Source organism: Emydura macquarii, unplaced genomic scaffold (genome assembly GCF_026122565.2).
Source record: "Emydura macquarii macquarii isolate MOO-44397 ecotype Brisbane River unplaced genomic scaffold, CSIRO-AGI_Emac_v2 contig_2681, whole genome shotgun sequence".
In the NCBI taxonomy this organism is placed as follows: Eukaryota; Metazoa; Chordata; order Testudines; family Chelidae; genus Emydura; species Emydura macquarii.
This window is the reverse complement of record NW_027132818.1, coordinates 2,094,646-2,119,912: the sequence shown is the minus strand read 5'-3', so window position 1 is coordinate 2,119,912 and position 25,267 is coordinate 2,094,646. Positions and strand designations below refer to the sequence as shown.

General features: G+C 41.0%; 1 protein-coding gene across 1 annotated transcript; it reads left to right on the top strand.

Moving 5' to 3' along the window:
• Positions 1-301: 301 nt before the first annotated feature.
• On the top strand, positions 302-25,267 carry IL10RB (interleukin 10 receptor subunit beta). The gene is made up of 7 exons (XM_067565593.1): positions 302-810; positions 6,648-6,771; positions 8,165-8,319; positions 10,939-11,105; positions 12,545-12,695; positions 15,880-16,037; positions 22,562-25,267. The coding sequence occupies exons 1-7, from the start codon at positions 762-764 to the stop codon at positions 22,790-22,792; spliced, it is 1,035 nt and encodes a 344-aa protein (XP_067421694.1). The 5' UTR covers positions 302-761; the 3' UTR covers positions 22,793-25,267.

The following is a 25,267-nucleotide window of genomic DNA, read 5'->3' as shown; positions in this document are numbered from 1 at the left end:
GGTTTCGTTTCTTTTTTATAGTTACAGCGTGTTTTACAGTTAAAAAGCAGCAGTATTGAATGGCGCCTTTTTCTTGTGAACTCCTGCCAACCGCCATTTACAATAAGTTAAGGAAAGAAATCCACCACAGTACGACGGAAAACGCACGCATGCGTGGCTGGAACTGATGTACGCTGCCCTCCAAAACGAGGGGAGAGCCAAAGGGTGATTGAGACCTGGTGAGGTGATTTGATTGATCTCCACCATGGGCGGGGGGAAGCGCTCAGTCTGCATGTAAGAGGGTTGGGGAGAGATGGGGGAAATAACATAAGCCACGCTGGCTCAGAGGGGGAGACCACTGGTCCATCTAGCCCGCTATCCTGTCTTCCAGTGGTGGCCAGTACCAGACTGATTTGTCCTTCTCCGATCCCCAGTGGGGTACAGGCGCTGGCACCAAACGCCTCTGTTCCCCAGACTTTTTGCCTTGCCCCAATTAGAGCCAAGCTGCTTCTGCTCTGCAAGACGCAGGGCCCTGCGCTGGCCGGGCTGGGTGTGTGCGAGCGCTGTCTTCCCTCGCCTCTCCTCCTGGCCCGCTGCCAGGGCAGCGCAGAGGCACAGGGGAAGAGAGTTCACCTGCAGCTGGGCAGGAAGGAGGAAGAGCAGGGCCCGGCGGGACAGTCCCAGAAAGGGCGGACGGAGGCGGGACCAGCGGCCGGGCTAGGAAAGCAGCAGCGAGCAGGGGGGTCTCCGCCGTAGCCAGCGGACAGCCCGAGCCGCTGGCCATGACCCGCTGTTTCCCGGCGCTGGTGGTCGGCTGCCTTCTCTGGTCCGGTGAGTGCCGCGGGGCGGGGCGTAGGGGGGGGAGGGGTGTTGCTGCTTCCAGACGGGCGGGAGCGAGGGAGACAAGCGCGCGTGTGCGCCACGGACCCCGGAGCACTAGGGGCGCGCGGGCGGGGCACGTGGGTTTGGGGAAGTTGGGGGTAGGGCGGGCTGCCGGGTCCTTTCGCTTTTCTGTGCAGGTCAAACAAGGCCCCTGATGCCGAAAGAGGGAGTCCCCAGTGCGCATGCGCAGGCGGAGCCCCCTCCCTCCGGCCCACCGGCGTGTCCCCCTAGTGGGCGTGGCTCGTAGTGGGCAGGGGGAGGAGAACTAGCGCTAAGTGGCGCTGGCTGGGTTCGAGGCTCGGGAGGCAGAGTGCCTTCCCCCCCTCTTCCCCCCGCCCCCCCCCCCTCCGCAGTGCTGGATAGGTAGTTTTAGAGCCTGAGGAGAACTGGGTGCAATCCTGGCCCCGCTGACGAGGGTGACAAAACTCCCATTGACTTCAAGGGGGCCAGCGTTTTGCCCTGAAATGTTTGGCAGACACCGTCCCAGGCTTTCCATCCCCCACCACCACCTGCAGCTCTGTGGCAAGGCCTGGCTTTTCCTCCAGCTGTGCCTGGCTGGCTGTTGGCTCACCCCAGTTTTCTTCATGTCTCCATACCTCCCAATGAAGGACATGGCCCTGAAACACATCCATGGCACAGGACAGTGACAGATGTCCCCAGCCTTGCCTCCTGGTGCAATGGGAGTTGAGAGGGGTTGACTTGGCAGTTCTCCCAGGGGATTGAAAATAGAACCAGAGAACTGTAGAACTGGAAGGGACCTCAGTAAGTCATCTGGTCCAGTTACCTGCAGTGGCGGCTTTACATAATAACTAAACCATCCCTGACAGGTGTCTGTTTCACCTGTTCTTAAAAACCTCCAACGACTCAGATTCCACAACTTCCCTAGGCTAATTATTCCCATGCTTAACTATCCTGACAGGAAGTTTTTCCTAATATCCAACCTAACCAGCCTTGCTGCAATTTAAGCCCATTACTTTTTGTTCTATCCTCCAAAGGTTAAGGAGAACAATTTTTCTTCCTCCTCCTTGTAACAACCTTTTACGTACTTGAAAACTGTTATCATGTCTCTCCTCAGTCTTCTCTTCTCCACACTAAACAAACCCAGTTTTTTTCAATCTTCCCTCATATCATGTTTTCAAGTCATGTCAAGTCATGTTTTCTAGACCTTGAATAATTTTTGATGCTCTCCTCTGGATTTTCTCCAATTTATCCAACATCTTACCTGAAATGTGGTGTCCAGAACTGGACACAATAATACAGTTGAGGCCTTATCATCATGCATGCATGCAGCATACTCCTGCCAGGCCCCTCGCCATCTGCTCAGTGCTACCAACTGAAAAAAGCAGACAATGTTCATAAAATAAACATGCCTGTTTATATGCATTGGCGGTTGCAGAGGGGTCAGAGGGTGAATGATCCTTGCAATGAAGTGGATGGTTGCTTTCATTCCTGAGCTCCCCAGTACTCTGCTGAGTTGCTTGTTCTCAGGACTTCCCAAAGGCCCAGGACAAATCCCCATCTTTAAAGCACATATGCTGGGGCCACTCGGCCAATTCAGAACCTTTTCATGTTCAAAATATTAGTTGGGGGTGCGTTTATACTAGAGTTTAAATATTGCTGCACTCTAAATACCTTGTTTATAATATGTATGATCAGGGAGAGAGAATTGTCTTTGGCTGATCTTTGGTATTATATATTAAGAGTCAAATTTTCCTCTCAGTTGCACTGGTATAATTCTATTGAAATCAAAAGGCTGTATGAAGAAGGAGAATTTGACCCTCCACATTTAAATGCATCGATCAGCCAAAGACCATACAATTTGTGTAGGGGGAATATGTCTATGTAATTGAAACACCCCAGATTCCATGAAGCAACTGAGGAAATAGGAGTGAGAAGAAAGTACTGAAGCTGATATTTATATTTTAAATTAAATTTGAACAATAAACATTTTAAAACAACATATATACTATGGCCTGATAGAGCTACTGCAATTTACAACAGCTGATAATCTGGCTTTATGCTTATAACAAAAAAACTATTTTATAAAGTCTTAAAAGTGACCTGAAAAGGAATTTCTTTTTAAATGGATCTGAGCCAGAAACATTGGGGATAGTTTGGGAGGAGGCATTGTTTTACAAACAAAATAAGGTGTTATCTGTTTGTTTCCTGTCTGTCTGTTTGTTTTTACCTTGCAAATAACAAGCTTGTCAAGTTTTGTCTTTTATGGTTTTGCTGGAGAACTTTCATAAAGATGCTTATTGTGAGCTCTCACATCATAAAGTCCAGGCCTATACTAGAAAATGATGTACAAATGAAGCTTCTTCAGCCAGACAGAATGCTGCTTTGCCAAGACAATGTTACATCATATTGTCTGCAACAGATTATTTTCTTAGGTTACATCTACACTAGGAAATTGGAAATTTCTTTCCAGTTTTTCAGCAATGGTGTAAGCTCTGAAAATGACATGGGGTAAAAACACCTGTCTGCACTGGACCTTATGCCCCTTGGAAGCACTGGTGCAGCTGCACCCTTGCTGAAAAATTAGTAACCAATGTCCTAGGTCCAACAAGGCCTTAGTATACATAGCCCCATTGAGGGCTGAATGTGGCTTCCTCTGGAGCCAGTCAGTGCCACTCTTGAGTTGGCCACAGAGGCTGTTGCAGACTACTGTATGGCAATACCTATACCTCCCTATTTTCAGTGATTGAGCATAATACCTCTACAGCACTACTAACCTGGGATAGAGAGACAGAGTTTTGAACTATGATGATTTGCAGTAGCTTGGTCTACATTGAAAAATTAGTTATGCTGACAAAACACTCACTGTAGACACAGCTATGTTAATGGAAAATGCTTCCATCGACACAGCTAACATCTTCCAGGGAGATGGTGTTTCTACACTGACAGAAAAACTTCTTCTGTTGATGTAGCCTGCATCTACAGTAGAGGTCTACTTCTGTATAGCAATGCCAGTATAGTCTCCATAGAGTAGTCATATCCTCAGTATGTAACAGATCAGGAAAAATCTTGATGACCATAGGTGAAATCCTGTTCCCACTGATGTCAATGGGACTTTTTTTTTCATTAACTTCAGTTAGGCCAGATTTCACCCCAGAAGCTCAAGAGGAAAGTGAAATGCCAGAATGTCTTTAAATAAAAAATTCCAGGTCCAAATTATATACATAAGTGACATTCTCTTTGAATTTAGTGAACATTCTGACTGAAATTTTATGATTACAGGAAGAAGTCACATTTGAGGAAGTAAACTCTGTGTACTTGAAATGTTCAAATTTAGTGTCTGGGTATGTCTACACTGTGGAGTGAAGTCGATTTATTTTAAATTGACTTTCACCTGCCAAATTTAGAAATTGGAGGAGTGTGATCACACCACGCTCATTGCATCAGGGAATTGCGTCCCCACTAGCCGTGCTTGGGTCGACAAGTAAAGCAGTGCACCGTGGGTAGCTATCCCACAATGCAACTAGCCACAGAGGCTTTTGGGAAGGTTGTCGTCCTCCCATGATGCAATGTACTCCCCCTCCCTTTTTGCCCCAGTCCAAAACAGACGATCTCTTTTTCGCGCCATTTTTTCAAACCCTTTAGTCTCTGCCGCATGCATGCCATTGCCTCAGAGGAATGGAGCCCACTCAGCTCTGCACTATTATTGTGAGCATCATAAACGCATCACGACTTATTCTGCAGTATTTTCAGGAGCGAGACATGAGCTGCAGCGCTGAAAATTGCAATTACAGAGGCCGGCTTGCTACAAGCCATAGAACAAAACAATTCCTGTTTGCTGCAGGCTGTCACACACCATCTGTAGTTGGTGAAGCTCCGCTTCTGGTGCTGGGAAACAAGCAGTGACTGGTGGGATCGCATCGTTATGAAGGTGTGGGATGATGAGCAGTGGCTGCAGAACTTTCGAATGCGAAAGGCCACTATCTTTGAACTTTGCGGAGAGCTCTCCCCAGCCCTGAAATGCGTGAATACTCACTTGAGACCAGCTCTGACAGTGGAGAAGAGAGTGGCCATGGCTTTGTGTAAGCTAGCAACGCCAGACTACTACCACTTAGTTGGGAATCAATTCGGAGTCGGTAAATCCACCGTGGGAACAGCTGTGATACAAGTGTGCTGGGCCATTAATAGACTTCTGCTAAGAAGGGCAGTGTCTTTGGGAAACATGAAAGACATAGTGGAAGGCTTTTCCACAATGGGGTTCCCAAACTGTAGCAGGGTGATAGATGGAATGCACACCCCTATCTTAGCCCCGGACCACCTTGCCACAGAGTACATAAATCAGAAGGGATACTTCTCAATGGTGTTGAAGGCCCTTGTGGATCACAGAGGATGCTTCAGCAACATCAATGCGGGGTGCTCTGGAAAGGTGAATGACGCGCGCATCTTTAGGAACTCAGGTCTGTTAAAAAAGATGTAGGCGGGCACTTTGTTCCCTGACTATAAAATAAATATTGGTGATGTTGAAATGCCAATAGTGATCTTGGGTGATCCTGCCTAACCTTTGCTCCCCTGGCGAGAAGGAGCGTTTTAATAATAGGCTTAGCAAGTGCAGAATGGTGGTGGAATGTGCATTTGGATGTTTAAGAGTGTGCTGGTGAAGTCTGCTCACTAGGTTAGACCTCAGTGAAAAAAACATCACAATAATTATCTCTACCTGCTGTGTGCTCCATAATGTCTGTGGGACAAAGGGGGAGAAGTTCCCATTGGGTTGGGCTGTGGAGGCAGATAGGCTGGCTGCAAATTTTGAGCAGCCAGATGCCACTGCAATGCTGAGAGCCAATCGCGGAGTGCTGCACCTCAGGGAAGCATTGAAAAAACACTTTTGCAATGATACATGACAGTAATGTGCGTTGCTTATCTGTGCTGTACTTCACTTCGCATCCCCTAACCATTCCCCACCAAGCCAGTTCCCCCCTCAATCCATTCCCCCTCCCACTTCCCCCTCTCTTTATTCCCTTTTTATCAATAAATAAATAAAGAGCAATGAATTGGAAAATAGTACTTTCTTTATTGGTGATTTCACATAGGGGGGAAATGGAATAGAGCTGAATTTTCAGCATGCATTTTGTGGGGCCAGGGGTACAGAGCCAATTTTGGCTGTGCACGCAGGAAAAACTCTCACATCCCCACTTCTTAAAGGAGCTGTTGCCTCTTCCTGCTCACCTCAACTGTTAAGGAGTGGAGACACATACTTTATGTGGTTGACGTAAATGGCATTACATCAACCTCCATTGTCAGTGTAGACCAGGCCTCTGTCTTGTGCAGATGCATGGAATGTACTTCTTATATATTTGTTTGATGAATCTTTACATCTAAGATATGCACATAAAATTGCTAATCATTTTTTTTCTTGAAGAGCATGCACATTATTTGGTTTCTCTCCTGTGACTTAAATGATATCTGATCTAATAGAGTATTTCATTATGTAATTCATATATAATGTGAAAACATGAAATGTCTCCTGTTTCAGTTTCTAGTGGATAGTACTAAATTTAGTGAAAAGAAAGAATTGAAGTACAACAGTAAGAGCTGTACTTTATAGCTGGTTTGGCTGGTATACTTTAGCGCATTTCTGACTCATCTGTAAAGAATCCAAATTATGTTCATAACAAGCCAGTAGTCATGAAAACTACTAGTTAGCAGTACGGTATGTGTATGTTCCAGCAGTACTTTCAGTCTCTTTTCCAGTTTTCAAAAAGGGTTGTTTGTTACTTCAGTCATTGGAGGAAAACATACTAAACTGCTTTGTTTGTTTGTTTGTTTTCCAGCATTTGGAATAGTGCCAGAACCAAAAAATGTAAGAATTAAGTCAGTTAACTTGAATAGCATTCTACAGTGGGATCCACCTACTTTTCACAAAGAAAACATTACTTATACAGTTCAGTATAGAAGGTAGGTCTGGGAACTTTCTGTATTTACTGTTGCAAGATGTCTTAGATAAACTTGCAGTTTATAGTTTTGTGTTCTTGTGACTTTTTTTATGTTCAGGATAAACAGGGACTGTCCCTTTCCTTTGGTTTATGCATATAAGATGCCTTCTTCTGAGCTAGATACCCATTAGATGGCATGCTTTACGGTTTTTATAATCATTAGCTTGTTACATATTCATCTGGAGCTGGAAATACAGAGTAATGTTAACTGTAATCAGTCAGCTACATGTAAATTTACATTCTCTATCATCGGAAACTATTACTCCAACAGACTTAATACTGATGCATTCTCCCATCTTTTCCAATCTCTAACACAGGCGACAGGTTCCACTTTTTCCCTGGAGTAATCTGCTTGTCAGGGTCCTCTACAGACATGGCTAGTGAAGTGCAGTGAGATTGTTCCCCTGTCTGCTGCCTCTGTACTCAAAAGCAGAGGTTTTCTCAGCAGCTTACTCTGAGGACTCATTTTGTCAGAAATTTTTGCCATTTTATCCCTCCAGATTTGGTCTTTGTCTGGCAGGGGAAGGATTTTGTGGGGAGCATTCTAAAGAAGGCTGAGGACTCCCATAACCTAGTATTATATCCTAGCTGCTTCAGTAGCTAAACAGGGCCCACACTGCAAATTGTCCAATGAGTCAAAAGGTTCATTTCTCTGACGAAGAAAGAGCAGGGCCTGAGGATGGGGTAATGGCAATCAGGTACCTGATGAGAAGAACCCTCCAAGATAATGTAGAACACAAAGTGAGGGTATCTGCTATGTCAGTCAGTGGGGGGAAGGTATGAGGGCTGTGTGGGACCCCCAAACTGCCAGAGTAGCAAGCTCCTATTCCAGGGTGGGCCATAAGTACAAAACAGAAGGAACATCCCGCATATTAAATAGTACTCATTCAAGCCTTGGGCATATAATGAAAGATTAGGGTAGTGTAAGGCCTATCCAAAGGAAGGGTGAGAATTAGACTGAAATTAAGGCATAGTTGAACTTGGCTGTGGTATCAGGCATTTTCTGTCTGCTCAGTCAGGATAATGGCAGTTACCAAGTCAAAAAGCAACAGTGTGCTTTTTTCTGAATGGTCACCTTAATCTCTACCTCTATCATAAAGTAATAGTAGACTATACTAATAGATGTTATGAATGTCTAATACCTATATATAGGTATGTATGATACATATAGATAGATATATCAATGTTCTTATTTTTATCAGCTAATGATTTTTGTCCGAGTGGTAATTAGTAGTGTCAATACATGGTGACTTGGTGAGTGAGTACTGCCACTTACCTGCTTTATTGAAATGAAGGATATTTTTTTGTTCCTAATATATAACTCAGATGCAATTCTTTTGCCTCCTATACAACAGTCTTTATAAGGACATCGAGTCCATGAGCACTGTCAACACGAAGTGGGACTTCTCTTCTCTGCCTGTATTTGGCAACTATACCATGCGAGTCAGAGCTGAGTCAGACAACGAACAGTCAGACTGGGTGAACATCATCTTTAAGCCACTCGATGACAGTAAGGCTTCCCCTCCACTGGAAATTTTTCCCATTAATAGCAAACTGTTAATGAAATAAAATTGCAATTCATCTGAATAAGCAGAGATGTTAAAATACAGATTATTTTAAATCTACAAATTACTTTAAGTAAAATATGAAATATCTGATTCCTATTTGGAATACTTTTTGGGAAAAGGGAAGTTGCTCTCAGGAAAATGTAGTAAGATCACCAGTATATGTAGGTCATCACTGACCCTATTCTTCCATTCTGAGACATCTTTTGAGGGATTTTAACACATATGTATTTTTCCCCCTAAAGAAATATTGCATACAAATTTTTAGAGCAAGAGTGATTTATGTCCAGGTATTCCAACTTCCTAAATCAGTTCAGCTACTTTCTTGTTACTAAGTCAGGCAAAAAAATGCTGTCGTCTGAGTTTGGGGGGAGCAAGATTTTTGCCAATGAATCTCCTTCACCTTCTGCATCCTCACAATTATTCCATCCATTAGCAAGCACTAATTTTTTCAGACTACCCAAAGCTTCAATTTCTCCACTGCACAGCTGTCAATGGGAAATTATGCAAGAGGCCTCTGATTTCTCTACCTCTAGAAACAATTCTTAGTTTTCCCTTACTTAAAGCTTAACCTTTCTAGTCCTTGAGTTTAAGTTTCCAGTCTCATTTTCCCGATGGTATTGTTATTTATACCAGGACAATGTTTATGATGTAATTTTTTCCATATTAAATTCTAAATTCATAAAATGCTATGGCCATTGCTCTTTGATCTCTTCACTTGGACATTTCTCTCTAAACTCACTCTCACACCAATGCACTAACTCTTGAAGGATTTTTTAAAGACTTTAAAGTATTGATGAGTTTAAAGCATTCATTGAGATAAATTCCTCACAGCAGAACAAAAGACATATGACCAGTTACTCTGTGGGAAACTCTGAAAGTGGTTACACGGGGAAGGTTAGTTGCATACATTAGTGCAAATGTAATACCTAAAGAAGAAAAATCAAACTGGAAAATCAGAGCACGTTGTTGGGATTTGTCTGTTTTCCAAAGCTTGGAGAGAATTAAAACTGGCCGGAACAGAAAAACTGAACTACAACATAGGAAAGGAAGCATTTAACAAATACAAGGAAAGTTAGGGTGAAGCCAAAAGAAACAGTAGTGCTTAGCATTAACCCCCACATCAGAGAACAAAACTGTTATTAAGTTACAGTTCTATAAAGACTTGTATGGAAAACAGGATTTTGATTCACATTTCAAGGCAAGAGTTAACTTCTAAGCAACACTGACCACCAGAAGCCAATTTATAATTGAACTAAAGAGTCCGTGTATAAAACCAATTGAGGGAGAAGACCTGGCAGCACTGGTAAAATCTGCAGTGTCAATGGAACTCTTAATCACTGTGTCATATTTACCACAGTATTGTTTAATCCTGCTCAGAGTAGCTACTCTGATCAGAGTCCTGTCTATGCTATAATTTCCACCAGCATTACCACCAACAGAGTTGTAGTTGTTGGGAAATTACAGACCCCAATGTCTAGGTGCAGCCTAGGAACATCAGATTCGCTGATGGGGAAAATTTTCCACAACTTTAAACCAGTTTAAAACCAGTTGGAGCCACCATGTAGCCAAGCCTGCCACAGCCAGAACTGTTTTTTATAACTAGTTTGAATTTCTGGAAAAATGCAAATTCTTGTCTCCATTGAGCTGTTTCTTAAAATCTCCCAATGATGCTGTAGCCCTGGTGTAACTTCACTACTGGTAGCAATGGTTGGAGTGCTAGTGTAGACTGATCATCGGCATTTTTACAACCTGAGTACAGGTTTAGATAAGAAGGCAGAAAAAGTACTTCCCTCTCGTCTACTCTAGTGCTTCCATTATTACTAGCACCTGTAGAGTGCTACAGCTGGAACACAGGGAGACTTTATGAAAGAGTTCATTGTAGATACAACCTAATTGAAGACTAAAATTCTCACTAAAACATAGTTATTTAGTGGAACAATGATATAGTAGAAGTAGCTAGTTCAAAATATAAAAAGATAACCTTTGATGTAAAAAAGAAGCAATTGAAGAGCTGCAGTTATAAAAAGAGTCACAGTGAAGAGAGCAATAAAAGCACTTCACCAGAAAGTTTCTTCAGATAAGTCTGATGCAGCTTAAAAGGGGAAGCACAGGCAATAAAGTGCCCTGGGAGTAGGTTCCTTAGTATTCTGACATCTATCATTAGTGAGCAGCTGGCAGGACTGAACTGTGGGTGGCTTAGTGAGTAGAGGAGGCACAGACAATAAAAATGTCCTCTATTTAAATGAGCCAAGGTGGGCGAGGTAATATCTTTTATTGGACCAATTTCTATTGCTGAGACCAACACAGCTACAATTATACTGTATACAGCAATGGAAGATAGTCTATTTAAGCGCAAAGACAAATTCACTTTATGACAGATCTGTGAATGAAGGGTTTATTTATCCTTGATCCTTTGAGATGAAAGAGTTTTCTTCAAGTAAATAAGATTATGATAGTGGTTAGGTGTAGTGCTATATGGCATATAAAAATATCACTGTGAGAACACTGTGAAAGATTGTATTTTTTGATCTTTTTTTTCTCTCCTCTCTTCTGATATTTAGCAATCATTGGAGCACCTGATGTAAAAGTGAAATCTGAAAGTGGATCTTTGCATATAGATTTTACGGGCCCTGTTGCTGTACATGAGATGGAAAAGTGGCCTTTAAAGGATTATTATGGCTCCTGGTTTTATAAGGTGCTGTATTGGAAAAAAAGCAATAGAGAAGAGGTAACTTTTGCTCAACTGACTATTGTGTGACTGCTTTACAGCTACAGTTTTGAATATGTATTTCTAGGTATAATAATGTATTGATGATATAACATTGCTGAAGCAAAACAAGATCTCTGAAAGTTACAGTGATATCAGGAACTTCTAATTGTCACAACCTGCATTCAGTAGCACACTGGCATTGGAAATGAGTAACTACCTAGTACATGGGTATAAGCTATCCTTCCATAATTAGTTATTAAAAGAAGGAGAAGTAGGGGAATAAAGAGAGAGTTATTCTGTAGGGAAAGTCAGTGAGTCCATACCTGATCAAGCAACCGTTGGCAAACTGCCAAAGGAAGCAAGTTACCCAAAAGGAGATTTCATTGAGAATACTCTGGTTCCAGTACTCAAGTGCAAACCTGGGAGATTCCCTCAGTGATTAAACAGGCCTCCAAGAAGTGCCAGACAATGGGATTTCATTAGATCTTTATTTAAAAGTTAGTGCTTGTATAGTTTGTTCAGATACAATTATTCCCTCACCAGCAAGCAGTCTCGTAAGACCCATTGACCAAAAATGTATCCTAACTCAGGGTAAGCCATGTCTATAAGTAACACCACTTTTAGCGGGTGTCACCTAGTGTGCATAGGAAGAGAGGCAATTTCATTTGGTAGCCACTTCTTTAACTTTCTATTCTAAGACCAATACCATTAAACACACCGAGAAGATAAAAACTCAGTGCTGTGAACAATCGCACACAAAGTACTTACATTGATCAGCTGTTTTAAGTAGTCAGGATGCCACATTCTACATTAGCTGAAGAATGAGTGGTCTTCATATGTAACCCTAAATAGTGTGTTGCTTGAATACTGGTTTGGTTTTATTAGTTGCCAGATTTTTTAAAATACTGCTACTTAGAATTCTCAGCACATTTATATAATAACTTTAGAGTCCCTCTTTCTATGACAGTATGTCTCTTGAAAAGTTCTTTTATGGCATCGTGGAAGGAGAATATCTTTGTGTCTTATCACAAGAAATGTAGAGCCTACAACCTATTGCTGGATTGACCATCTCTGGAATTTCAACACTGTTACAGCTCTGGTTTTGGAAGATGATTATTTTCACCATCAATAGGATGTTTTAAAACAGATAAAGAAATTTGAAGAGGGCTGATTAATTTTAATAATTGTAGTGTTCTTTTAAAGTAATTCTTAAAAGGAAACTTTTCTTTGATTCTTGTCAACTAAGTAATTCAGAAAACTACAAAATCTGCTTTAACAGCTGATATTTTAAACTTTCACTTTTTCAGGAACTAGATATTTTGTAAATCCAATCCATAGTGCAGCTATAAATGCGAAGATTACTAAATGGAGTTGTAACTGTAAACTATTACATTAGCTTGTCAATTCATTAGAACTTGAATTTGCCTTTGAATTTTCTGTATTCTTCTTTGATATAGGTTTTAACCAAAGATACTAAATATAACTCAGAAATATTACCTGGTTTGGACCCTTGGACAATATATTGTCTTCAAGTTCAAGCAATTATTCCTGAATTGAATAAAACAGGGGAACTGAGTGAAGAGTTCTGTGATAGGACAACTGATAATGGTAATATCTAAAGCACCAGTACATTATAAACATCCTAATTAATTAAGAAACACTGTAAGATGCTCATTTGTTGGCATAAAAGAAACAAAAGCATATATGTAAACCTTCAGAAATATGTTGGTTTTGGTATTTCAGTATTGTTCATTGTGATATTGTTACGTCAGGCACCGCTGATCACAGCTGCCTGCAGGTTCTGGATACCAAGTGAGGAATAAAAACACGCCCACACCAGGTAGGTACATTTACCTTTAATCGCGGCTTATGCTCCAAACAGCCACGGGAGACTCTAGTATGAGCTGCGAAGCAGGCTGCTGGGGGATTTTGCCTTGCAATCCAAGTGGATTCATGGCTGAGTCTCATTGCGCAGTTTGCATTTCAAGCTTTTATACAGCATTCTCTAGGGAACAGCAAGCATTGGCTAATTTACGGCACCTGACCTTGCTGCCTCACTTTCCTCTTTTGGCACCACAAACAAATTCACACGGCCCTGCACAGCCTGTTTACCAAGCTGAGCAGTGCCTCTTATCAAACCAGTTCTGACCAGGCCCGTCAAGCCCCTATCTCTAACACATCACAAATATCTTCTGTGGCCTACAGATATCCAAGCATATCTCTAACTGGCAAAAAATTTGAAACCTTCATGCCAGAAAAAAAGAAGAGAACTTTAATTCAATCGCTTATAGCTACAAATAATAAGATACACAGCAGATGAAATGTACACTAGTGCAGAGGGTCCACCTGAGGCATGTGCACTCCTAAAGCCTTCAAAGCAAGATTTAAGTGGTGCATAGGCCTCATGCTGGCCCCTCTGCACAGGCGTGAACTTCATCTACCCATAAACCAATTTACATTTGCTTGTGAATCTTTTTGCTTCCACAGCTATAGCTGAGAGTCGAATTCGGCCCTATATTGCAAAATCTGCTTCTGTATACATTTTGTAACAAAATTACATTGTTGAAATATTTTTTTTAAAAACAGATAGAGCTTAGTCATGCTTTCCTTTTCTGCTCCCATGTTTAAAGTCTTTAACTAGACAAGTAGGCCAGAGAATCAGTTTTCTTCATGATTACAAAAAGCATGCAATTTATTAGTCAAGGTACATCTTCCAAAGCAATGAAATCCTGGTCCCACTGAAGTCAATGGAAGTTTTGCCATTGTCTTCAGTGGGACTAGGATTTTACCCAAGATGTTTTCCTCTAGCTGCTATCCAAAGCTACCATTATTATCGACTCATAATATAAACAACTATTTTTTTTTGTTTAAATATTTTATTTTTATGCAACTATACCAGTAAGTGCCAATCATATAAAATTCTCCAGTGTAACATCTTCCATGCCTAATCAAGATTCCAGTCTTTCATTTTTTATAGCACTAACCTCACAGTGGAAACTGGCTGGACACTTACATTTCCAACCACACCACTTCAATAGCTATCTATGAAATAGCTATTTATGGTGGCCATCGCCATCATCAATCAAGTGGCCCCTCTTAGAAAAGAGCTTTGTGTTTCCATTTCAAAGGAAAAGTGTAGTCCCAGACTGATAAGTAAGCAGTTGCTCTACAATCATACACAGCTTTAGAATGTTTAGACAGTGATACCTTGATCAGTCTTTATTCATATCACGTGCTGTGAAACCTCGAGCATGAAACCAAGCTTTAGAAGACACAATATTTTGGAAGTTTAGGAATTTTGGACTACCGCCACCTCCAAATGAGTTGTCATTTTTGTTACCATTATTTCATTTTTTCCTTTAGAGAGAATCATAGAATCATAGAATATTAGAGTTGGAAGGTCATCTAGTCCAACCCTCTGCTCAAAGCAGGACTAACTTCAGCTATATCATCCCAGCCAGGGCTTTGTCAAGCCTCAGCTTAAAAACCTCTAAAGATGGAGATTCCACCACCTCTCTAGGTAACCCATTCCAGTGCTTCACCACCCTCCTAGTGAAAAACTTTTTCCTAATGTCCAACCTAGACCTCACGCCCTGCAACTTGAGACCTTTGCTCCTTGTTCTGTCATCTGCCACCACCGAGAACAGCCTAGCCCCATCCTCCCTGGAACCCCCTTTCAGGTAGTTAAAGGTTGCTATCAAATCCCCCCTCATTCTTCTCTTTTGCAGACTAAACAAGCCCAGTTCCCTCAGCCTCTCCTCATAAGTCCTGTGCTCCAGCCCCCTAGTCATTTTTGTTGCCCTCCGCTGGACTCTCTCCAACTTGTCCACATCCTTTTTGTAGTGGGGGGCCCAAAACTGGACACAATATTCTAAATTCGGCCTCACCAATGCCGAATAGAGGGGAATAATCACTTCCCGTGACCTGCTGGCAATGCTCTTCCTAATGCAGCCCAATATGCTATTAGCCTTCTTGACAACCAGGGCACACTGCTTACTCATATCCAGCTTTTTATCCACCGTTACCCCCAGGTCCTTTTCTGCACAACTGCTGCCTAGCTCATCGGTCCCCAGTCCATAGCTGTGCATGGGATTCTTCCTTCCTAAGTGGAGGACTCTGCACTTTTCTTTGTTGAACCTCATTAGATTTCTTTTGGCCCAATCCTCCAGTTTGTTTAGGTCACTCTGTATCCTATCCCTACCTTGCAGGGTATCTACCACTCCCCCCAGCTTAGTGTCATCCGCAAACTTGCTGAGCGTGCAATCTACCCCATCTTCCAGATCATTAATAAAGATGTTGAACAAAACCGGCCCCAGGACCGACCCCTGGGGAACTCCGCTTGTGACCGGTTGTCAGCTAGACACGGAGCCATTGATCACTACAGAATTCAGTGCTCTGATAGTGGCATTTGGAATTGATGCTAAGATCTGGCAGCTCCCACCTGTTTGAAATACCCAGGAATACGTATATTGGGGGTTTACATGTTACCCTGTTTTTTTTCTCCCCCATTTACCGAGACATTTTTTCTTTCTGTAAATGTTGAATTATCGTGGCTGAAGGATAAACTTAACTAGGAAGAATGTCATGAGTGGGCTTGAAGTAAAAACAAAGTTGAAACATTCTTCCATTTGGGAACAAAATTATGTTTTTGTTCATTCACCAAAATAGTTGTTAATATGAAAAAGTGGAGGAAAAAATCTTGTATTCACTTACGAGAACTAAATTCTGAAAATTGTATATTCAAAATAATAATAATCAGGTTAAGAAGAATTTCTATTCTTGTCTCTTGCAGGTATAACTCCAGTGTGGATAATTGTCACTGTTCTTCTAGTATCAATGTTGGTTGTTCTAGTATCAGTTCCTGCCTGTTTTTTTACCTTTTCATATATATATCGACAGGCCAGATATGTCTTCTACCCTAAGTATTATTTTCCACAACATCTGAAGGAGGTTTGTCTATTTGTATTTTACATAAAATAATTAAGTAAGCCTTCCAGAAGAGCCTATTGCCTGTCAAAGACCCCCAAAAGCTTGCAACTTTTCTCATTAATGCATGTGAACCTTCTGACAGCAGTTCTTCATTCTTATAAATGTTATTAGGCACACAAGTTAAAAGAACTCAGGCGTAGTACAAATGTTGGAAAATAATAAATATGAGTCTTAGCAGCTGTATTATATCATCTATTTAAGCTATATCATCTTTGGTTACTTTAGTTCACGTGTGATAAACTGCTTGTGTGGTTAACTATCATTGCAACCCTTAATCAACTGCAAAAGTTGATTAGCAGCAGATTAAAGACTTTGGACCAAACTGAGCAGTGATTCAAGTGGGTGTAGATGGTGAAGTAATGTGACTTGCACCAATTCAGAGTTCAGATGCCTTCATTCCACCACCTTCTCCCACACTGCATAGAGACTGGGCTACACTTTAAATTTATACTGGCATACACCAGTCAGGGGTGTGACAAAACCACATCCCTATGTGACATAGCTATGCTGAAAACACCCCATGCAAATGCAACCACGCCAACAAAACAGAGCTTTTATCAGAATAGCTAACTTTGTTTGGGGAGGTGGTGTTCTTATACTGGCAGAACTACTTCTGTCAGCGTATGCTGCATCTAAGGGGCTATGCCAGCATATACTCTGTTAGCAATAGACATAAGTTAGTACCTTACTCCATCATTTGTTCTTGTTGATTTCTATGGCACTACTCAGCATGAGTAAGGATGGTGTCACTCTTTAGTAAATGATGAAATCTTGCCCATCTGATATGTTCTAACAGAATGCTTTTAAGGAAGTATTCAAAAGCTCAGCCATATCACTGAGACAAGGTGGGTGAGATAATATCTTTTATTGGACCAACCTCTGTTGGTGAGAGAGACAAGCTTTCAAGCCTTAACACATATTTCAAGGGACCATTCAAGGTGAAGTGGCCGATTAATATGCCTCCAGTCATGGGGGGAAAGAAAGGAGAGGGAAGGCAACTGAGGGGTTGTTGTAATAAGCCATAAATCCAGTTTCTGTATTCAGTCCATGATTTTTAGTGTCCAGCAAAGTTATGAATTTAAGCTTCCAGACTCGTCTTTTGTAGTTTTTTTTTTTTTTTTTTTTTTTTTAGTAATTTACACATATAGTGATGATATAAAACCTTGTTTTACAAATCATGTGGGTGCTTTAGAAACTGGATATTTTTGTTTTGCATTTTTTTTCTTTTTTCCCCATTCCTAAATTAAGTAAATAAATTATATTCAGGACTGTTAAGAGTACAAAACAGAAGCCATGGCTGGAGTGGACGTGTTCTAAATTTTAGCCTATGGCTGGCCTCTTGTGGTCAGTTTAATATTACAGCCAAGGACCATTTAGACCAGTAGTTTTCAACCTTTTTTCATTTGCGGACCCCTTTGGAAATTCAACCTGTGATCCTCAGCCCCATACCATTGAAGTTTTGGACTGGAAACTGATTGAACAGAATACAACTATAAATGTTGCAGGTGCTCGGCACGGCATTTGACACAGCATGAGAAAGGGCGCTAAACTAGGGTTTCTGTGGTAACGACAACACTGCCGGGTTTTGACCTGTAGGTTGGGGTACTCACATACTTTTCACTGATCAGAAAAACAGAATGCCTTTTCTAGGATCTGAAATTTTATTTTCATAGTCACCTTTCACGGACCCCTTAGACATGGTCTGTGGCCCCCCAAGTCAAAAACCACTGATTTAGACAATGTCCATTGAAGAGACAAAACGTATGTTTAACTGAGTTGTACTATACTAGTGAGAGAATCCTGTTTCAAGTAGGAGATAAATTATGGTACAACTCAATTTAAGCAAAAGTTTCAGAGGTATCTGAAACCTTCACATAAATAACAAAGTAATGAATGTTACTCATTTTTTTCAGGGAATATGACCACCATTCTGTTAAGTAGAGAGCTGTTTGAATGAGGCTTGGTCTACACTACAGCGTTAAGTCAGCGTAAGGCAGCTTATGTCGACCTAACTCTGTTAGCGTCTACACTAAAATGTCCCTGCCACCAATGTAACTCTCCACCTACACCGACTTAATAACTCCATCTCTGTGAGTGGTGTAGTGATTAGGTTGATGTAGTTGGGTTGACGTAGTGTCAGTGTAGACACTGCGTTGCTTACATCAGCTGTTGCTGCCTTTCAGAAGCCGTCCCACAACGCCTGTCCCACAACTAACAGTTATATCAGTGCAGGTGCTCCTAGTGAGCACGCGCATCCCCAACACAAAGAGCGTAGTGTGGACATGCAAAAGTGATTTAATTCTTGCAGTGGCTATAAGTCGACATAACTTTGGTCGACTTAAGTTTGTGGTGTAGACTTGCCCAGTGTATCAGACTGTGCTTCAAGAAACTGGAGGTTATATAGAATGTTATGGACATTAAGGGCAGGTCTACACTACAAATTTACATCTGTAGCTGTGCTGCTGTAGCACGTCTAGTGAAGACACTCTACGCTGATGGGAGAGAGGTCTCCCATCGACTTAATAACTCCACCTCTGCGAGAGGCAGTAGCGATGCTGGCAGGAGAAGCTCTCCCCCCGCTGGCATAGTGCTGTCTACATGGAGGGGAGATTGTTAAAGTCGGTATAACTGGATTTTTCACACCCCTGAGCAATATAGTTAAATTGAAATAAGGATGTAGTATAGACCAAGCCTAAGCAAATCATCCTGCATTATTGCTGCAATGTTCTTGTGTCCTTCATTTTGGCTCATTTAACCTTCAGCTGGAATTTAGCAGATTGAAAAGTTTAGAGCCCTGATTCAGCATGGTACTAGTCCTTAAAGTTAGACACATGCTAAAGTACTTTGCTGAAACGGGGCCTCAGTTACTGAGAAAGTAGATATAGTTTAAATTAACACTGGACACACTCAAGCTTCAGCATTTTTACCCCCCTGCTTCTAACAGATGAGTGAAGCTTTTTGTTTTCACTTTTCTGAGTGATATTGGTTTGATTTATCAAATATCAGTCGCGTAGTTTAATGGATTGGGCACTGGCAAAGAATTGAATACAATGCAGAAAACAATGGTTTCAGTACATGAGCAATTGAGATATTGCAGGAGAGTGAAAGAAAATTTCAAACCACAAGATAGTATAGTACAGTGGTTTTCAAATTGGGGTACATGTACCCTAGGGGTACACAAGCTTTTGTCGGGGGTAACGGAAGAAAAATCCTGAAATGGTGGACAACTCATTGTGTTATCCTTACAGACCTTTTTTTCCCCTGTTTAAATAGATATATTATGACACTATCTTAAATGGGGGTATGCAGTAGACTACATTCTTTGGAAAAAGGTACGCAGCCGAAAAAGTTGAAAACCACTAGTATAATAAAATATGTCCATATTTTAGCTATTCTTTTTTTATTAAAATAAACAGAATTGTTGACAGTAAATCCTATTTTTTATGTAAGTATTAAGGTAGAGTAACAAACAGGGATCAGATTGGGGAGAAAAGGTGGTGATACTCTACCAAAACACCACACCCAAATAAACTCTGCCCATGTGAATTGCTAAAATGAGCTGTTGTTCATACTAGATTGAATAGGTTTTCAATATATGATCGTTTCGCTCTCCGATCTCCATGGGGACCCTTAAGTTTGGCTCCCTCTTGACTGGGGGGAGGGGGGAGGTTTAGGGGAATTATGTCTCCCAAATGCCACCCACTTGTGGTGTCAAGATGAGACATCACTCACACTAAATTGTGATTCTCCCTCCCTCTCCTTTACTTAAGAAAGGGAATAGTTAATGTTGACATTTAAATCATCTTTACTGGACATCTAATTTAACTGAACAGAATGGGGCAAATCACACCTCTAAGGTCTATTGGCTGAGTCTCTCTGCAGACTTCTGTTGGTTAGACTATGTCTATACTTCGCCCAGGTCTACATTAAAAAGTAGGTCAACCCAGCTACATCATTTGGGGTATGAAAAATCTAAACCCCTGAGCAACATAGTGAGACCTGCCTAACCCCTAGTGTAGACCGCACACCACCACTCAGGAAAGTGGATTAACTATAGTGATGAGAGAATGCCTCCTGTCACTGTAATGAGTGTCTACACTGAAGCACTATAGCAGCGCAGCTGCAGCTGTCTCTCTCTAGCAGTTTAAGTGTAGACAGCTGTGACATACCCAGGTACAATCCAGACTAATGAGTAGTTGTGTCACCTCTGCCCTCTAGCCTGGGGTGCCCTTTACACTGCTTTGCTGCTGTAGCCTCCAGCCAGGACTGCTCACAAACAGCGCCTCGTATACAAGCTACTCCCAGCTATGTCTGTCTGTGTGTGCTGCAGCCAGCCAGCTACACTTTAGCTCTTAACAGTCTTGATAATACTGCAGGATGATCCCAACACACCCCCAGTCCTCAATGTCCTCCCAGAAATGTATGTCCTGTACTGCCCAGCCCTCTCCTGGACAATACAAGCTTATATATGAAGTCCATCATTTTATTAGTAGAAACAATATGCACACATCTTGTTACCCCAAATGGAGTTCCCCAGACACTTCATTTTAAACACACTTTATTAGATAAAACAATAAAACAAATTTATTAACTACAAAGAGAGATTTTAAGTGAATACAAGTAATGAGGCATAAAAGTCAGAAATAGTTAGAAGAAGAAAGATAAAATGCAACTGGTGCCTAATTTAATAAACTATGTTAAATTCAAAGCAAGGTTTTCTCACCATGTGCTTTCAGTAGTCTTCTTGACCATACTTCTTAGGTCAGGACCCCTTCTCCAGTCCAGTGACTGCTTCCTTTCTCCCTTCTAGTGCAGTGAATCAATGCCCCCCCCCCTCTCTCGCTGACAATTTGAGGTGTTTGCCCCTTCTTTTTATAGCCCTGTGCCCCCTTTGAGAAGCATTTCCAACTGGAAGTGAGGCAATAGGCAGTCTGTGTGGAAGGGAACTCCATGCTGTTTCTCTGCTAAAATGTACATTTTTTGCCCGTCCCCTTTCTTGCCAAAGAATGGCCACTTAGCAGGTAATGATCCATCAGCTTTGTTTACACCTGGCTGAGGCAACAGCTTGCCCTTTGTCACTGAGGAACTGGGTTGGCCACTCTCCAAATTTCTCTGAATAACATGCACTTTAGTCACGATCTTATCTCATGTTTATAATTTCACATATTACGCTGCTGCATGCATTTTGCTGTGATACTGATCAGCAAATTATGGGTTTTTAAATAATACTTCACAAGGCATAGTTGTACAAAGATTATTTACATTAGTGTGTATGGTGTGGACATGGGTACATTCTGTCACAATAGCCTAATACAGAGAGTAAATAGTTCTATTTCTCTTAATTATTTTATTGTAGATAACCACAATTCTGTAGATGGTATTTGTTTTTGCAAATTGTTTGAGAGATCAGCAAAATATTAGTTGCCTAGATTATGTGAATTTAATGTTTAGGCAAAGTTTGACTTCTGTATTTGGGGCAGGAGGGGCAGTCAGGTCAATGGGACCACGCATGGGGGAGCAAATTCCATGCGTCCCCGAGGCTTGCAGTTTGTGGGGGGGCAGTGTCCACCCTGAACCCCCAACTACGCCCGTGATTTAAAAGTCAAATAAAATTGTGCTGGAAACTTCGAGAGGTTAATAGTACACACAACACTTTAATTTTGTTACAGCCAGTATAATCATTGTATAGTTCTCACAAATGTTAAAAAATTACATAAAGGAAAAATTTTGGCATGGCTCTGTACTGCATTTAACCCTCACATGAGTAATAATTCAGAATTACTGTGATTCACTTTGAAATAGATTCCATCAAAAATTTTTACAAGGATATATTAAAAGTGGTAATAATCATTTCTATACTTTGTTACTGTAGTGTTACTCCAGAGAGAACTTTTTCAGTGCATTGGAGTACCCATTGTTTCTTGGATGAGCGTTTTTGTGTCTCTATAGCAAGATTAAAGAGAATCTGATTAGGTCACGTTGAATGAAAGGTTGTTCAGTGCATGTTGAATAACAAGTAAAACCGAACAGAGATACTTTAAAGTGGTTGGATAAGGGCTGGTCAACACTTAAAACTTTTGGTGGTGTAGCTATTATGGTCAGGGGTGTGAGTATTTGCCCCCAACCCCAGCCACCAAAGTTATGCCAGCAAAAGCCCTAGCATAATAGATGCAGTTATATTTGCAAAAAATTCCTTTTGCTGATATAGTGTATTTCATTCAGGAACTGGTATAAGCCATGTAGACAAAATAACTCTTTTACCAGTACAAGCTGCATCTAGGAGGGTTTGCCAGTATAGCTATGCCAAGATACCTTTTCTAGTATAGACAAGGCCTAAGACACAGAGTCACCAGTGCAATGTCTTTAAAGACTGCTGACAAAATTAATTGTTGCAGAGGCTGGGAAACAATTTAAAGCATATTTCTAACCACCTGTAATATAGGGACAGGCACAGATTGATTCTTATTTCCCCTCTTTTCTTCCAGTTTTTGAGCGAGCCTTCCTGCAGTTCACAGTTTCTTTCACCACACTCACCAGAAGAGGATCACTCCTATGACAAATTAACTGTCATTTCAGAAGAATCTGAAAATGGTAGTGATGAGACAAGCAACACAAAGGAGCAGCTTCAGGACTCCCAAGAAGAGATTTTTATTGCAGAAAAAGTTTCAGCTTTTGGCAAGGGGTCAAGTACAGTCTTTATACCTGATTCAGGCTGAAAACAAATAACCAAATGGACAATTATATATGACTTTATATTGAGAATGCAGCAGCAAACACTTAGTAAAATTCCAGATTTAAAATGTGTAAAGAGAATTTTGTCAAAATCATATTTATTTTTCAACTCTGAGAAACATTATTATACAGATCTACATTATGATAGATGTGAATGATACATTTAGATTTACTATTTGTAAAGATAATAATAATACCTAATATATGTACATAAAATCCATAGTGACAGAAGTTCTGCTTAAATTAAAACTGTCATATTTGTTACTGGTTCATGCAATATTCACAATACTCATTATGAAAAGAGTCAATCTTTTACAGCTAGCAAGGAAGAAAGTCACACACACTTATTACACACTGTTGTCGTCCCTCTCCCTTTCCCCTGCTTTCACACTACACCTTCAGCTAATCTGATTTCAGGAAGTTGGAGATAGGTAGCTTGTTGATGACATGATTTGTTTGACATTGTCTTCAATGGTGGCAGTTTTTTAGTTCTGTTGACAGGTGCCTATTTGCAGCAGTAATTTAAGGAAGAGAGATCTATTTTCACTATTTACTTTTCAATATATAAATAGGAGCCTACCTGTACGAGCTGTGCAATATTAATTAAAAATAATAATATATTGAACGCCACATTCGCAGCCCGCCCCAGTCAGGAAAGGCTCATAAAAATAGACTGGTCTTGTAGCAAGCCCTGAAGGATAAGAAATCCACAACTATTATTTATACCACAGCAAACAGTAAGCTGTATAGTGGAGGACTGTGACAGAGTGCTGGGAAGCAACAGAACCAGCACCCTGATCACTGTTTGAACAATTAAGTTGGGGGAAAAGCGTTAAAGAGAGGATTAAAGAGAGGAGTTCTCAATTATCTGACTGAATCAGAAAGTTCCTGACTATGCCACTGTGTAGGAAAGATAGGAAGTATGGCAAGAGACCATCCTGGCTTAACCAGGAGATCTTCAATGATCTGAAACTCAAAAAAGAGTTCTACAAAAAGAGGAAACTAGGTCAAATTACAAAGGATGAATATAAAAAAATAACACAAGCATGTAGGACAAAATTAGAACGGCCAAGGCCCAAAATGAGATTAAACTATCTAGAGACATAAAGAGTAACAAGAAAATATTCTATAAATACATTAGAAGCAAGAGGAAGACCCAGGACAGAGTAGACCCAGTACTCAATGAAGTGGGAAAGACAATAACAGAAAATGTAGAAATGGCAGAACTGCCAAATGAGTTTTATGTTTCAGTTTTCACCAAAAAGGTTAGCAGTGATTGAATGAAAATGAGTGAAAATGAGGTAGGATCTGAGGCTAAAATAGGGAAAAAACAAGTTAAAAATTATTTAGACAAGTTAGATGTCTTCAAGTCACCAGGTCCTGATGAAATCCATGCTAGAATACTCAAAGAGCTGACTGAGACGATATCTGAGCCATTAGCGTTCTCTTCTAAAACTCATGGAAGACGGGAGAGATTCCAGAGGCCTGGAAGAGGGCAAATATAGTGCCAATCTATAAAAAGGGGAATGAGGACAACCTGGGGAATTACAGACCAGTCATCTTAACTTCAGTTCCTGGAAAGATAATGGAGCAACTAATCAAGCAATCAGTTTTCAAACACCAGAAGGTGATAAGTAACAGTCAGCATGGATTTGTCAAGAACAAATCATGCCAAATCAACCTAATAGCTTTCTTTGACAGGGTAACAAGCCTTACGCATGGGGGGAAGTGGTAGATGTGGTATATCTTGACTTTAGTAAGACTTTTGATATTGTCTTGCATGACCTTGTCATAATCAAACTAGCAAAATGCAGCCTAGATAGCGCTATTATAAGATGGGTGCATAACTGGTTGGAAAACCATTTCCAGCGAGTAGTTATCAGTGGTTCACAGTCATACTAGAAGGGCATATCTAGTGGAGTCCTCCAGGGATCGGTCCTGGGTCCAGTTCTGTTCAATATCTTCATCAATGATTTAGATAATGGTATTGTAAGGCTTGAGATTGTTTTAGCTAACAAGTTATACATCGAAACTCATGTAAATGGCTAACGAGCATACCTGATCCTCAAGAACAATGGCTAGTGTAAACATCCGATGACTCAGGTAGCCAGATGTCCTCTTAGTGATTCTAATTCCAATGAGAACAGCACATTTGCTTTTAGAATTTCTGTCTGTCTGCCACCTATCTGTAAGGATCCCCCCCTCTTTTGCCCCCCTCTCCCCCACTGAGTGTAATCCTAGCATCCTTGATGTAAGTAAAGTGATTAAAAGTGTCTCCGCATGTATGTAACAACCATTATCACTGATGTTCTCTCCGGATGGGACAATGTCTGTATTTGTAAGTGAATAGATAAAGAATTTAAAACATACTATGTAATCGATAAGAAAGGGTATATAATTGACCACTGTAACACCATGAAGTTGAAGCTGATTTATCAGACTTCCCGGTATCGTGAATA

Coding starts and splice junctions, on each gene's coding strand:
- IL10RB (XM_067565593.1), top strand. CDS start 762: ATGACCCGCTGTTTCCCGGCGCTGGTGGTCGGCTGCCTTCTCTGGTCC. Junction 6,772..8,164: donor TATACAGTTCAGTATAGAAG/GTAGGTCTGGGA, acceptor CCTATACAACAG/TCTTTATAAGGACATCGAGT. Junction 8,320..10,938: donor CTTTAAGCCACTCGATGACA/GTAAGGCTTCCC, acceptor TCTGATATTTAG/CAATCATTGGAGCACCTGAT.